The following is a 15,143-nucleotide window of genomic DNA, read 5'->3' as shown; positions in this document are numbered from 1 at the left end:
CCTACACGCCACTTTAGTCCTTGTTGAAGAAGCTCCCTAGAATTAAAAATGCTTCTCCAGGAAAAAGATGGCCAGTTACCAAGCACAGCATCCATAAATCCCGACTGTGGAAAGTATTTTGCTTTGATGATCATAGAGGTAATGGAATGGGGCGATTGAATGAGTCTCCAGCCTTACTTGGCTAAGAGGGCCTTATTGAATAACAGAAGGTCCCTAAAGCCAAGTCCACCTACAGATTTTGCCCTTCCCATTTTATCCCAACTCAACCAATGGATTTTGGAAGTTTTAGCCATATGACTCCACCAAAAAGTCTGCATCATACTGTTAATATCTTTACAAAGTGTAATTGGCAACTTAAAAACCCCCATGCAATAGGTTGGGATGGCCTGCACCACTGCCTTTAACATAACCTCTTTGCCTGCTTGTGACAAAAAATTCACTTTCCAGTTGCTAATTCTTTTCCACACTTTCTCCTTAATTGATTGGAAAGCTTGGGATCTGGATTTACCCACGAAAGAGGGAAGCCCTAGATAGGAATCAATCCTGTGGGTTTTGGATAAGCCAGATAACCTTATAATCTCCTGTTTTCTAGCCAGACTAGTGTTCCTGCTAAAAAGGATTGAGGTCTTCTGGAGGTTTATTTTCTGGCCCGGCCCTACTTCATAGACTTCAAGGATCTTCATCAGTCTCCTCCACTCCATTGAATTTGCTTTGCAAAACAACAGGCTGTCGTCTGCAAAGAGTAGATGGCTCAGCCTAGGTCCCCTAGGAGAGGTAGGAACCCCAGATATGACCACCTTTTGTTTAGCTTGACTTAGTAGAGCATTCAGATTTTCCGCACACAAGAGAAAAAGGTAAGGTGAAATTGGATCCCCCTGGCGAATACCCCTTGTAGGGCAAATCTTCCCCACTAGATTCCCGTTAACGATCACCGAGTAGGACACTGAATTTTCACAGGCCATTACCAAACCAATCCATTTTGCATGAAAACCCAATTTCACCATGACAACCTCCAAAAACGCCCACTCTACACGATCGTAGGCTTTGCTCATGTCGAGCTTCATCCCCATGAATCCTATTTTACCCCACATCCTTGTCTGCATTGAATGCAAGGTCTCAAAGGCAGCAAGGATATTATCAGTAATCATTCTGCCAGGAATAAAAGCACTATGCAAGGGAGAGATAATGGCTGGCAAAATCCTTTTCAATCTGTTTACCATTACTTTCGAAATCACCTTGTAAATCACATTACAGAGGCTTATAGGTCTGAAGTCAGTGACATGCTCTAGATTTTGTTTCTTAGGGATAAGGGCTATGTGGGTAACATTAACCCTTTCATCCATCACACCAGTGTTAAGAAATTGAAGAATAACAGAACACACCTCCTAGTGTATGGTCGGCCAATTGTGTTTGTAGAAACATGCTAAGAAACCATCGGGGCCTGGGGCTTTTAAAGGTGGCATCTCGTTCAAAGTAGTGTAAATCTCCTCCACTGAGAATTCAGCTACCAGTATGTCGTTCATCTCCTGGGTCACTTTCTGCTCCAATGCTTTGGTACACTCTTCTACCTCAAGGTTTGTGCATGTAGTGAAGAGGTCTTGGAAATAGTCAATGAAAGCCTTCTCTATTTCTTCCTTCTCAGTACACAATCGCCCCTGCATATCCATAATTCTCAGAATTTGACTGTGCCTTTGTTTCTGGTTTGCACAAGCGTGGAAGTATTTAGAGTTTTGATCACCGAGTTTGAGCCAGTTTTCTTTAGCTCTTTGCCTCCACATCAGGTCCTTTTCCTCCAACAAAGAGTTTAGCTCGGCTTTAATTGAGTCCTCTACATCTGTAAAGCTCCAACTTCATCCGTTTGGACCGCATGTAGCTCCTGCATCTTCTGCTGAATCTGCATATCTACCGGACTACGTATTTTACGCACCCATTGCTTTAAAGATTTCCTGCAAACATCTAGCTTCTTGTGAAAAGAAGTCCACAGATTGTAACCATGGTGAGTAGCTCTCCAAGCATTTTGGACAATTTCCTCCTGCTCTTTGTGCCAGGTCCAACTAGCTTCAAAGCAGAATTTTGGACACTTCCTCCATTGGACATCCTCTGTTTTGGCAAAAGACACCAATAGAGGGCTATGATCCGATATGTTGCGGGCTAGAACCTGTACTTCGACCACATTAAAAAAATCACTCCAGCCGTGTGTTGCTAAAGCCCTGTCTAGTCTCTCCTTTGTGTACTCCCCTCCACTCCTACCATTGTACCAAGTGTACTTTGGGCCCCTGAAACCCAGGTCCATAAGCTGGCTATCCTCCAAGGCCTTACGAAAGGCTAACATCTGAGACGGGGGATGAGGAGTTGAGCTAGACTTTTCAGAAGCTAAAAGGATTTCATTAAAATCCCCTACACATAGCCAGGGATCCGGTCCCATCCTTGATAAATATCTGAGTAGTGCCCATGCTTCGTGTCTCTTTGCCACCACCGGGTGACCATAAAAACATGTGAGCTTCCATTGAAACCCATCAACTAGTCTCTGAACCAGTGCATTTAATATGTCGGAGGCAATAGTTCTAAATGGTGACTTGAACATCCGAATTCTACAACAAAGCCAAACCGCCACTCTTGCCTTTACAATCTACCACAAACACATTGTCAAAACCAAATTTGATTCGGATTGCTTCCACTTTTCTATGTAGAAGCTTGGTTTCCATTAAGAAAACCAGGTTGGGCTTCCTAACCCTCACTAGAAGTTTGAGGGTACGAACTATCCGGGGGTTCCCAAGCCCCTGGCAGTTCCAACTTATGAGATTCATTAGGTTGGGCAAGGCTATTCAACAGCCACTGCCCGTTCATTTTGAGACCGAGAGCTGCAAACTTCACTCTTTCGCCCCTTCGTTGGTTGCCCCTGTTAGTATTTTATATTGGCTACATTCTGGATAAACAAAAACACTTTATGTAATGGTTGCAATTTAACAGGATGGTCAGTTTTCAATTTAGAATCTTCATGTATTCAGACAATGTTCAAATAAAAGAAAGTATCTTATCACAAGCTTCTAGAAGATGTCCATAAAGAGTCCTTGCAAAATCCAAGACAAAACAGTTGGTTCTTGTGTAACCGTCTGAACGAGCCTTTGAAGGTGTCCCGACGCCCCTCAATGTCCAGCAGATAATGATGAAGACGTTCGGACATCAGAGCAACACCGTCCGGATGCTAGGTCAATCAGTATTCAACAAGGAGTTGGATTTCAGAAGTCGACACTGTTTGGGAAGTCTCTGCAAGCCGTCCGGACGACGTGGCAACACGTCTAAACGATATCCAGTATTTCAAAATATTCCAGAGTTCCGTTCGAACGAGAAAAGGATTTTAGCGAAGATCGTCCGGACGCTTGGTCAAGCCGTCCGGACGTGAACCTGATAAAGATAGAATTACGCTATTTCTGAAAGGATATCGCAGAAAACCGTTTGGATGTGGCTAACTTCCGTCCGGACGCTCGCCAGCCAAAGCCCGAATCTCAACAGTTTTAGGTTTCTTGTAAGCCTATAAATAGTGGGCCTTAGGTTTGTGTTTTGTACAAAATTCGACAGTGAATTCCATAGTGCTTTAAGAGGGTGTTTAGGGAGAATCAAATATCCGCTAGCTCTCAAGCCGTTGCCGGTGTGTGCTCAACTGTTCGTTTGAAGTCTATCTTAGGGGTTAGTCCTAAGGTAAAGGAATCCATCAAAAACCCATTTCAGGTGGAAGATTTGGTTGGGAAGCGTTCACGATGGGCTTCATGTCAAAGTTAGAGGTATGACTATTGCATAAGGGTATGTGAATACGAGTGTCTTGTAACTAGCTTTGTTTTTGGATAGTGGATTTCCTGGGTTTGGCTGCCCCGGAGTGGTTTTTCTCTTCACAAAGTTTCTACTTCGAACAAATATCTTGTCTTATTTAAATTCCGCATTTAAGATATTTGTTTGGACACAAACACACACACACTTGGTTAAAATTAGATGTCAATAATTATTTTCATCCCCCAAAACCAACCTCCAGGTCCACACCCACTTTTCGCTTCCCTTCCAGACCTGCATTCCTGTCGGCAACGATTTCGGCTGCCTGGTTTTGTCTGAGTCGTTTCTTCCATGTTTGGGTTGCAACAGAAGGTTGCCTACCCTTTCGAGTTTCACTGGAAACTTGCTGAGGATGACCTGGAAACTTCACTACCTCAGACAATGATGGTGTACTATAGTTTGAAAAGCCCAAATCATTCTGTGGATGTGAGCATTCCACGCTACTTGCCTTTTTACAGACACATGGAAGATATGTGCGAGTTACAGGGTCTTGTTCCAGCTGTATGTCACTATCTGCACCCACCTCCTGCCAAGTCATGCATCCTCTCTCCTGATCCCAAGACCCAAAATATTTCTTTGAATTTTGTGTAGTTTCCTTTTCGGGCTTCCTTTTGTAACGGTTCGCACCCTTTATAGCGTTCCTTGATTCCTGCTCCCCTTCAATGGAAACTTTCTTTGAAACGTACTCCTCTTGCATGAGCGGATCCTCCTCATTAACTTATTCCCATAACTGACATGGCCTTTCCTTTTCAGGATCCAACAGAAGGTTGCTAGGGTTACACCCTAATGCATCGGCGTCGCTCGTGACGCTATGCAGCTCCTCCGTGGGAACTGCATCTCCATTGCTACCAGAGTTACTACTCATCGGCCTCTTCCCTTTCGGACTACCCCTATTGCCAGAGTGGCCTCGTACAGAGACCTATAGACTCCACCACCTCTTCAACGGATTGGAAACATCACTCAAAGCCAGTTTCCGTAAGGTTGATCTTCCTCTTTTACAGGAGTACGACTGGTCCCCGGGGAAACACATCCCTGTCGGTCATGCTTAATGACTCCGCAATGGTAGCACGACTTTGGCAATTTCTCATACTTGAAAGCCACCCATAACGACTGGTTCTGGAAATAGAGCATACAACCCCTTGCCAGCGGCTTCGTAAGGTCAAAAAAGATCTTCACCCTAAGGAAAGTCCCCCAACCGGCCTCTTCATCTAAGATGTCAACTTCCTCCACAATCCCTACTGATTCTCCTATTTTCTGACCAACCTCCTTCCTCATGCATGCAAGAGGCAGGTTGTACATCCTCACCCAAAATGAAGCCATGTCAAAATTCATAGCGGAGGGAGGGGTTAGGCCATCAAACTCTTCAAGGGAAACCAGGTTTCCGTCGAAAAGCCATGGCCTACCCTCCATAATACGAGCTTTGTCCCACATATGTTCAAACTTTGCAATAAACATATTTTCACCAATGACGTTGAACGACACCTCTCCCGACTGTCTCCAAGCCCTCAAAAGTGAGGCTCGAAAGAACTCCTTCGGCATTACTCTTTTAGTCAGCAACTTCCCTACCAAACAGTCTTTTCCCCTGGTCACCAGAGGAACAATTTCTGAGGTCGCCAAAGAAACCCCTACTTGTTCCTCCTCTCTCAAGGAAAATTTTCCCCACAACAACGATAGTTCCTCCTCCATGAGACCACAATAGGCTCACTCAAAATGGAGAATCACCTTCCAAGATAGCTCTACTCCCAGACAAGACGAGAGGTCAACAGCTTTACCCCTTGTTGTTCAGAGAGAAAATAGAGGGGAAAGAAAAACGAGGAATATATATATCTATAAAAAAAAAAAAAAAAAAAAAAAAAAAAAAAAAAAAAGAAGAAGAAGAAGAAAGAAGAAAAGTACTGATAACCTGTAACATGTAAATTTAACATATTATAATTCGTAACTAGTAACATATAAGTCTAACATGTTATAAATATTAACTAGTAAACAGATCAACTAATAAATAGGAACATATAAATTAGTAAGTGTAACATTTTCACCAGTAACATATAAATCTAACATATCACAATTTTTAACTAATACTAAAATATTAAGTATTAACTAATAACTAGCAACATATTAACTACTAAGTTATAACTATATATATATATATATATATATATATATATATATATATATATATATATATATATATATATATATATTATCAAAGTAACCTATAGGCTATAGTTAACTTAATAAGCCTTGGTAACAACTTACCATAAAAAAAGAAAAAGAAAAAGAAAAAAGAAACTATACTTAGTAACTTAATGAGCCTTAATAGTTAGTAACTTAATATATATTAACTTAGTTAATATGTTAGTATATTAATAGTAATATATATCACACACATTAACACATATATAATAATATAAATAATATACATATAAATAGTGAGTAACCTATAGTTAATTATATTTACTTAGTATACATTAATTAACTAGATAATATGTTAGTTTATGAACTATATAACTAGTTAGTGTACATATAATATAGTAACTAGTAGTATACTAATATTAATTAATATCATGTGTTAATGTTAATGTTAAACTATAATAGTTTGTACATAATGTCACATACTAACAAGTAACATAATTATATATTAACTAACTCTCTTATTACTTATATTCTAAGTTATCTAATCTAGTATACATTAACTAAGTTACAATCATGTATTTATTCAATATATTAATACTTATTATAATAATTAATGATTAAGTTGTGATTATATTTACCTTTTTTTTATATTATGTAAATCACAATGTTATTGTTGTACTTGCATACATTCATACATACATTAAGAAACTAAATATGGTATTAGTATGAATTTGTATACATTATACTTATGTTACATTATGTGCCTATAATATTATAGTACTTATGAGTTATGAATTATGAATTATGTAATCCAACAATTTCTAAGAGTCTAATGATAATTCTTGAATTATATATATGATTATATTAATATATGCATATGATATAATATAATGATAAAATGATAAAATGTTATATCATATGATCGTGTAATACTTATATGAATCATATGATCATATGACACAATGCCAAATCATTAGTTACTTCAATACTAATCACTTAATTTAATAATATATGAATCACATTGTCATTGTACTTACATATATTCATACATACATCATGGCACTAACTAACTAACTATATATATACTATTCATATGAAGTTGTATATATACTTGTGTGACATTATATAATTATTATATTATACTTATAACTTATGAATTCAAAAATAATAATATTATATGATATGAGATTATTTATAATAAATAAGAAGTAATGAAATATAATAATATAGATATAAATATTAAGTAACCTATATAAATACCTACTTATATCTCTATATAAACTCTCTCTCTATATATATATATATATATATCGAGCTACCGAGTCGGACAATCGAGTTGAGCAGGCCGAGCCCTTAACGGGTCGAGCTCACAAGCCCCCGTCGAGTTATGTCGGACGAGTCGAGTATGTATCACTAATTAATCGAGCGGGTTTCAACAGTAACAAGCAGGTTTCAATAGTGCCGAGGTCAAGTTCGGATCGGGCTAAATCGGGCAGGTACCGAGCGGGACCTTAAGCCCGGCCGACTCACTTACAACCCTACACATAAGCATTACATGAAAAGCATACAAGAAAAACCTACTAAATACAAACATTTCTAAACATGTTACATACCAAAAGAATACAAATATTAATGATTACAAAGAAATATAATCAACTACATTATCATTAGAACCTGCACCAATGAGTATGTAATTGCGGATACTTCCACAAGCTCATACTTTATTTGTGTGAGTCAACCATCTCCAGTAATATGATGCTTATAAATTTATTTAGAAAGAAAAAGCACAATGCCATAGCTTTATCTATATTGAAAAATAAAGTGACTTCTAATTTAACATTCATGTGTGTAATATGTAACAAAATATCAAAATGCGGAATTTTTAAGAGACAGATATTTTGTTAACGAAGTGGAAACTAAATTAAGAGAGAAACCACTCTGGGACAGCGAAACTCAAGATATCCAATATTTAGAAGACAAAGCTAGTTTCAAAGCAGTAGCACTCACATACCTTTATGCGGTGGTCGTACTTTGAACTTTGACGCATCACCCAATGCGAACGCCTCCCAACCAAGTTACCTACTTGAAGGGGTTTTCAATGAAATCATTTACCTTAGGGGTCCTCCCTAAGATAGACTTCACATGAACACAACAACAACACTTTGGCAACAGCTTGAGAGCAACTGGATCAACACAACAACTCCTAAAATATACTCTCTAAGCTCTAAGGAATTCAATACCAAATTCTTACAAATTACATGCCTAGAGGCCTTTATTTATAGGCTATAGAAGACCTAAATCGAGTCTGAATTGATTTTCTCTAGGTGGCGTTCGGACGGACAACTGTGCAACTAGCTTTCCAAATTCGCTGAAATTCTTTTCTAAATAGAGCCGTGTCTGGATGATGTTGCCTTAGTGTCCAGACGGTTGTACTTCTGCTGCACACAATTTCCATTATAAGGACTGAGCGTCTAGACAGTGTAGACTGACATCCAGACGGTTGTAACTCTTCTACACGTCTTGCCTTATCAAAGATAGCGTCCGGACGGAATAACTACGTCGTCCGAACGGTTGCAACTGTCTTCTCATATCTGTGTTTGGAAAGAAAATCCTTTTACTTGTCGAACACTGAAAGGCATTCGGACATGTTGTTGAGTCGTCCGAACAGATGTAACCTGGAACAGTTCGAAGCTTCTAGATGCAGATGGGAGTCCGGACGGAAAGTTCTCGTCGTCCGAACGTATGTTGCTTAACTGATGAGTGTCTAGATGGAATACCGGCGAACAGGTGCAAGGAATCTGAACTTCACTGTCTTGAATTCTGCACAGAGTCTTCATGAAGCACATAACCGAAGCGTAGACTCTGAATATAACAGTATCTCTGATTAAAAAGCAACATTACATAGAAATGATTTTGTCCAACAAAATGCAGCCAATTACAAACTAACATGTGTATATGCAATTCATGTTCTGGTCATGAGTTGAATATATGTATATCTATAAAGTAATGATGCAGTGATAGTCTTAATGCAAGTCTTAAAAATTTATCTTTCTTTCACTTATCTCGTTGCAGTCTCATGCCTTTTAACGAGTTTTTAGAGCCTGAGCTCCTCAAACTCTAGCTTATTTGTTCACCCCGGACATCTCTAGTTTTTCAATATTAATCCTTCACGGGTATCACACCCACTGGTGGCTTTGCTAGCTTTGTTGCATAACTTCATTAATTAAAAATAAAAATAAAATAAAATATGCAAATTCACATGCACAAACAAATAAATAAATCCATAACCATAATACTACTGAAAATCAACTGGTATCACACTCCATGAGTAAGAAATATTCACAATCCTTTGGTGCAGTTTCTCAGCTCATTAACTGCAATTAATACATTTATATACATAGAACATTATTATTCTCATCACTTGTAAAAGGCATTCCTAATCAAAGTAAATTTAACATATTTAACATGTTTAAACCTTACATATTAATTCCTAGTGACTTAAACCTTTTTCTATAAAATACCTAAAAACGTGTAATACCCAGATTTTAAGACAGGACACCTTAAATAGAATTTAAGACCCGAGGTGATCAATCGCTCGATCGACCACTTCTGCCGATCGATCGACTTATTTCTCTATCATCGCTCGATCGACAATATCTATCGCTCGATCGACATTATTCTGATAATTGTATCTTTATGTGCCATTTGTTTTAAAACCTAAATTTTTAGTGAATTAATTGGAATAATAATATCTCTAATATTATTATACGATAATATTTTGTGAAATAATATCATTGATATATAATATTATTTTGAAATATTTATTGTACAAGATATTATTTTGATCTAATATTATTTAGTATAATAATAGTATTAGTGAAATAATGTTATTCAAAAATTAACATTATTTATAAAACAAACTGGACTTAAAACGGGTTTAGAATTATACCCTAACGAGTTATTAAATGAAAAAGATTTTATATAAAAAGATTTATGATTATTAATGATTAGCTTTTATTAAAAAGTAACTCTAGTTAATTTAACTAGATAAAAGTTAACCATGGGTTTACTAAATATTTTTAAAAGTTAACTAAGGTTAGTTTAACTAAGGTAAATTTAACCATGAGTTAATTCGATATTTTACTTTTAACTCAGATTAATTTAACTGCAATAAAAAATTAACCATAGTTTACTACCTCTATAAATTAAACCTCCAACTCCTCTAAATTCTCGCACCACTCAGTTATAGTTACTGAGATTCTTTCTCCTTCTCTATTTGTTCTTCTTTCTTCCTCCTCTTTTCTCTTTTCTTCCTCTTGCTCTTTCTCTTACCTTTTCCATCCAAGTCTCTCAGTAAGAGATGATCGTGGGAGAAGGGAGAGCTAGAAAGTGAGGGAGACAGAGAGGAGAGCCAAAGAGAGAAGAAACCCGATCCTTTTTCCCTTTATTGTTCTTTCTTCTTTTCTGTTCTTCTTTCTTCTCCTTCTTTTCTGTTCTTCTTTTCTGAGACCGAGAGACCAGAGAGAGAGAGAAGCCGACTGAGACAAAGAGATTAGAGAAGAGAGGGAGAGATCGTGAGAGAGAGAATAAGAGATCGAGAGATTGAGAGAGCGTTAGAGGGAGGAGCCGAGAGTGAAACCATGAAAAAAAGCCGGGAGAGGCCGATCCTCGGTGGGCTTTCGGTGATTGTCACCGGCAGGGTAGAGGGCTGATCGGAGGCCCGATCCTCCGGTGGGTGGTACTGGGCGTCGGCGATGGGCCAGAGGCGCGATTTTGGCCGGTCCCAGTGGTGATTTCCGGCGAGTCGACTCCAGTGGAACGGGGGACACGATTTCCGGCGACCCGAGTCTATTTTCCGGCGAGCAGAGGGGCGATTCCGGTGGGGAATTTCTGGTAGTTTCGGAGTAAATCTTCCAGGTGATTTCTTAAGATCCTATTGTGAATTATTGATTTAAATTGATAAATGGGTATTTTTGTGGGTTCAACCGAATGGGTTTCTTGTTGGGTTTATTGACGATTTTGAGCTGTAGTAGTCTTTGGCTGTGTTCTCTGTTGTGGATTTGGCTGTATGTGGGTAGTTTTGTTTGAGTTGGATTTGATGATGTAGAAGCCGTGTGGGTTACGGATTGCGTTAAATTGAAGATAGCTTTATGGGTTGGAGTAGTTTGTATCTTGTGTTTTGAATGTTTGGAGTTTAATGTTTTGAATGGAACCATGTAGTTTAAGGCAAGTGTTTTGTGGATGTTTTAGTCATATTTTAGAATTAAGTATTTAGTTATGGGTATTTGGAGAATTTATAATAGTCTAGTATTAATTTTATTTAAAGGTAGGTTTGTATTTTAAGTATCTTCATATTATGGAAGTAAAAAGGAAATAACTAGGTGTGTTAGAAGGTTTAGTTATTTTTGAGTAAATGATAAATACTTTATAAGGATTTTTAATACGAATATAAAAGTGACAAATTAGATGTTTGGAAAAGTGAACTGATACTAATATTCTATATACAAATATATATTTATTGCAGAGAATAAGCTATTATGCGAACTGCACCAAAAGGCTGTAAGTATCTCTATACTTACTGATGGCGAAGCTGGTTGACTTTTCCTATAATATTATGTTTACCGTTTTATTTACTTGTTTGCGCATGTGGTTTTGCATATTTTATTATTTTTAATAATCTGTCTAATAATAAGCTGTTGGATCAAGATCCACAGTGGGTACGCGAGGCTTCACATGAATTCCAAGGTTCTCAGTGAATGAGGAGGTACCTGAAAAGAATAATAAATACAAAAACTGGTGTACCAAGGTCATTAAGGAAACCAAGGCTTTTAGGAGCCAAGGCTCCCAAAGAATATAATTAAAAGTTAAGTGAGGAAACCAAGGTTTCAAATAACACACTAACCGTGCCAAGGCCAACAGAGTAGTGGAAAAAGGGAAATACCTAAAACTTTACATTTAAAACTATCATTGCTTTATGGTTACGTTTATATTTGATATATGACTATGATTAGCTACCATGGTTCATATATTGCGTATACATATGAATATAAAGCCACTGCATTATGTTACATTTATTAAATAAACCAGCATTCATATTATTATTGGAAACAGTGGACTCACTTTAGTGTTTTGGTGTTTTGGTGTTTTTGTTTCTATATATATGTATAATGGTGCAGGTTTATAGACAAGGATTAGAGATCAAGAGGTTTTAAAGCTAAGGACGCATAGTTTGCATTTTGTTTATAGTTTTCTGTGTTTATAACATTTTATGTTGACAAGATTGCTAATAATTTCCATGTATTCTCTTGTGTCACTGTTGACACATATTTACGTGCATTTGTCTAAACATTTTCTTTATGAACGTCTAGAAGTATTTCAGTTAGAAGCTCTATCGTGTTATTTATTCCAAACCAGTTGGATACCCTTTTTATTCCGCTGTCAAATCTTAACTCTGAAGATGTAGTAACGTCACGTGAAATTTGGAAAAAATTTCACTTATGCTTTTTGTAAAAAGCGGGGCGTTACAAAACGCATCTAATATTTATTCAAACAATTTTCTTTCATAAGAATTACTTTAAAATATTAGTTTCTTCCCACAATCTCATAACTTAATTTCCACTATAATTGGTTCTTATTCCAAATAAAGCCCAGTTAACAAAACTTCTTTAAAAGTCATTAATCTTCAATCTAAGCTTTATATCAACAAATAATAAAAACACTCCAATTAATTTCATTAAAAACAATCGAATCAAAACTTATTATTTTTTATTTATTTACTAATTAGTAAGACTTAACACTCCAGAATTTTAACATCATTGCAATAGCACTAAGAAAATCATAGCAAAACACCTACACAGTCAAATCTCACAAAAAAGGGGGTTCAAACCGGGAATCAAACAAACCTAAAAAATCCCTATATCCAAAACATCACAACTAGCCAAATCTTCACAGTAATTCCAAATCTACCAATACTCGGTCAACCACGGTGAACATACCACAGCCGACCCAAACAGAGCATAACAAACACCAAATCACCACTACCATGTTCACTGTCGACACACACCCACACAACCTTTCGGTTGATCAAGATAGCAAAACAATCATCCAATGGGTCCAACAAGAACACACATAAAATCAGAATATCATGGTAAACAGTTGGAAGAGGGGTCACAAAATCCGAAACTACAACAATCCCGAATCAGAACATACATGGCCAACAACATCAAATCCACTTCAAATTCATCTAGCCGTGACACACACAAGTAAACCCAATCGGCCAATAACAGGGGACACAATCCAAAAATACCATAATCCCCAAATCAAAACATCATAACCCAAAAATCATCTAATCATTTATCATCAAAAAATCAAATAAACTAAACTAAATTACTAGAAATTATCTTGGGAAATCTCTATTCAAACATAGAGAGATTCGCCGAAAATCTCGCTGGAAATCGCTCTTACTTCACAGGAAATCGCCTCACCTGGGTTCACGATGACGACCCATCAACGATCGAGTTCTCTGGCTCCGTCGGCGTTGTCTACTCTGGCCCACCACTGAACCGTCAAAGGATCGGACCTCCGGCTCTCCCTCCAGTCTCTGATTCTCCCGATCAAGCTCTCTCTCCGTTTCATCTCTCCCGGCTTCTCTCATCTCTCACTCTCTATGTTGATCGGTTACTCTCCGCTCTCCTTGTCTCTCACGGTTTCTGGGTTCGTCGAGAAAGAGAGAATCGGAAGCATAGGAAAGAAAGAAGAGAAAAGGAAGAAAATAAAATAAGAAAAGAAGGAAGAAAGGAGAAGTTCTCGTGTTTATTGAAGAGGGACGGTCCCGATATATAGCAGATTTTATTAAACTTATGGCTTAATTTTCTATTAAACTTATAGATTAAGTTTAATCTATAAAATATCTTATATATTTAATCTATAGTATTATAGAGTGGTTCCTTTTTATTTAATCTGTTTCACTAAAGTTATAATTTTAAATCCGTTTTAAGTCTAATTCGTTTCATAATTAATGCTAATTTCTTAATAACATTATTACATAGATAATATTATTATACTAAATAATATTATGTAAAAACAATAAATATTAAAATTTCAATTGAATTAACATTATTATTACCTCAATAATATTATACCAATTAATTTACTAATTGTTAGTATTTTGACCCTATTCTGGACAAAAATCACTTGTATGTGTAAAGATGCTGAAAACAGGGATTCCACTGTTCAGAGCACTCTCAGAAGACTTTGCACTGCGTGAAAGATCGAAGATTTCGGTTCCCTGTTAGTCGTCCGGATGCTCGAGTCATCCTGTCTGGACGCCCATCTGACCACTGTTCCATCCGTCCGGACGACCTACCATACCGTTCGGACGCCAGTCAGACCAAGCATCATCCGTCCGGACCCTTCACTGTGTCGAGAAGTTTCTATCCAGCTTGCATCCGTCCGGACAACTCAGCAGCACGTCCGGACGCCTATCAGTACTCGACCAGCTTCAGATTCTTTCCAAGTTCAAATATGGGAAGACTGATTCAACCATCCGGACGATGTGGTATCCCGTCCGGACATGCGTCTCCTTAAGGCAAGAATCGCAATTCAAATATCACTGTCCGGACGTCAGTCAGCATTGGTCCAGACGCGCGTGCAACTAATATGGAAATTGCCGATTTGACTTTAATCGTCCGGACGACTGCCTATCATGGTTCGGACGCACGCATAGCAGATATGAAAATTGCGTGTTGAAGTTCAGCCGTTCGGACGCTCATCCCCCATGGTCCGGACACGCGAAGCCTTATAAGGAAATTACTTGCAGCGGACGTGCGACCGTCCAGACGATGTGCCATCCCGTCCGGACGCGGCTCTTAAACAGGAAAGATTTCTCAGCGAAATTTTCGGAAAATCCTGTCGCACAATTGTCCGTCCGGACAGCCATGACCACCGTCCGGACGGCGCCCAGCTATATTTTGCCTGACGCTCATTTGAGCCCCCAGCCTATAAATAGAGGCCCCTGGGTAATGAGAACTGCAAGAATTCGGTATTGAATTCCACAACTGCTCAGAGACGTTATTTTTCCTCTGAAGCCATTGCAAGTGTGTTGTTGTTGGGCTACATCTGAAATCTATCTTAGGGGTTGACCTTAAGGTAAATGATTCCATTGAAGACCTCTTCAGATAGGAGAC

At 37.9% G+C, this 15,143-nt stretch overlaps 1 protein-coding gene and 1 long non-coding RNA gene across 2 annotated transcripts; both read right to left on the bottom strand.

Annotated features, from left to right (window-relative positions):
* Window positions 1-4,785: 4,785 nt before the first annotated feature.
* LOC133858705 (uncharacterized) lies at window positions 4,786-5,511 on the bottom strand. Its single transcript, XM_062294177.1, has one exon. The coding sequence runs from the start codon at window positions 5,509-5,511 to the stop codon at window positions 4,786-4,788; it is 726 nt and encodes a 241-aa protein (XP_062150161.1).
* Window positions 5,512-7,854: 2,343 nt separating this feature from the next.
* Window positions 7,855-13,797, bottom strand: LOC133878337 (uncharacterized). Its single transcript, XR_009901882.1, has 2 exons — window positions 13,443-13,797; window positions 7,855-8,820 (listed from the first exon to the last, which is right to left on the bottom strand). It is a non-coding gene; the product is annotated as an uncharacterized LOC133878337 (long non-coding RNA).
* Between the last annotated feature and the right edge of the window lie 1,346 nt (window positions 13,798-15,143).

The sequence above is a fragment of the Alnus glutinosa genome, chromosome 1 (assembly GCF_958979055.1).
Source record: "Alnus glutinosa chromosome 1, dhAlnGlut1.1, whole genome shotgun sequence".
Taxonomy (NCBI): Eukaryota; Viridiplantae; Streptophyta; class Magnoliopsida; order Fagales; family Betulaceae; genus Alnus; species Alnus glutinosa.
The sequence above is the reverse complement of the archived record's forward strand: the minus strand, read 5'-3'. Positions and strand labels throughout refer to the sequence as shown.

What these genes read in the sequence shown, in the direction of transcription:
- LOC133858705 (XM_062294177.1), bottom strand. Translation starts at nt 5,511, where the DNA reads ATGGAGGAGGAACTATCGTTGTTGTGGGGAAAATTTTCCTTGAGAGAG.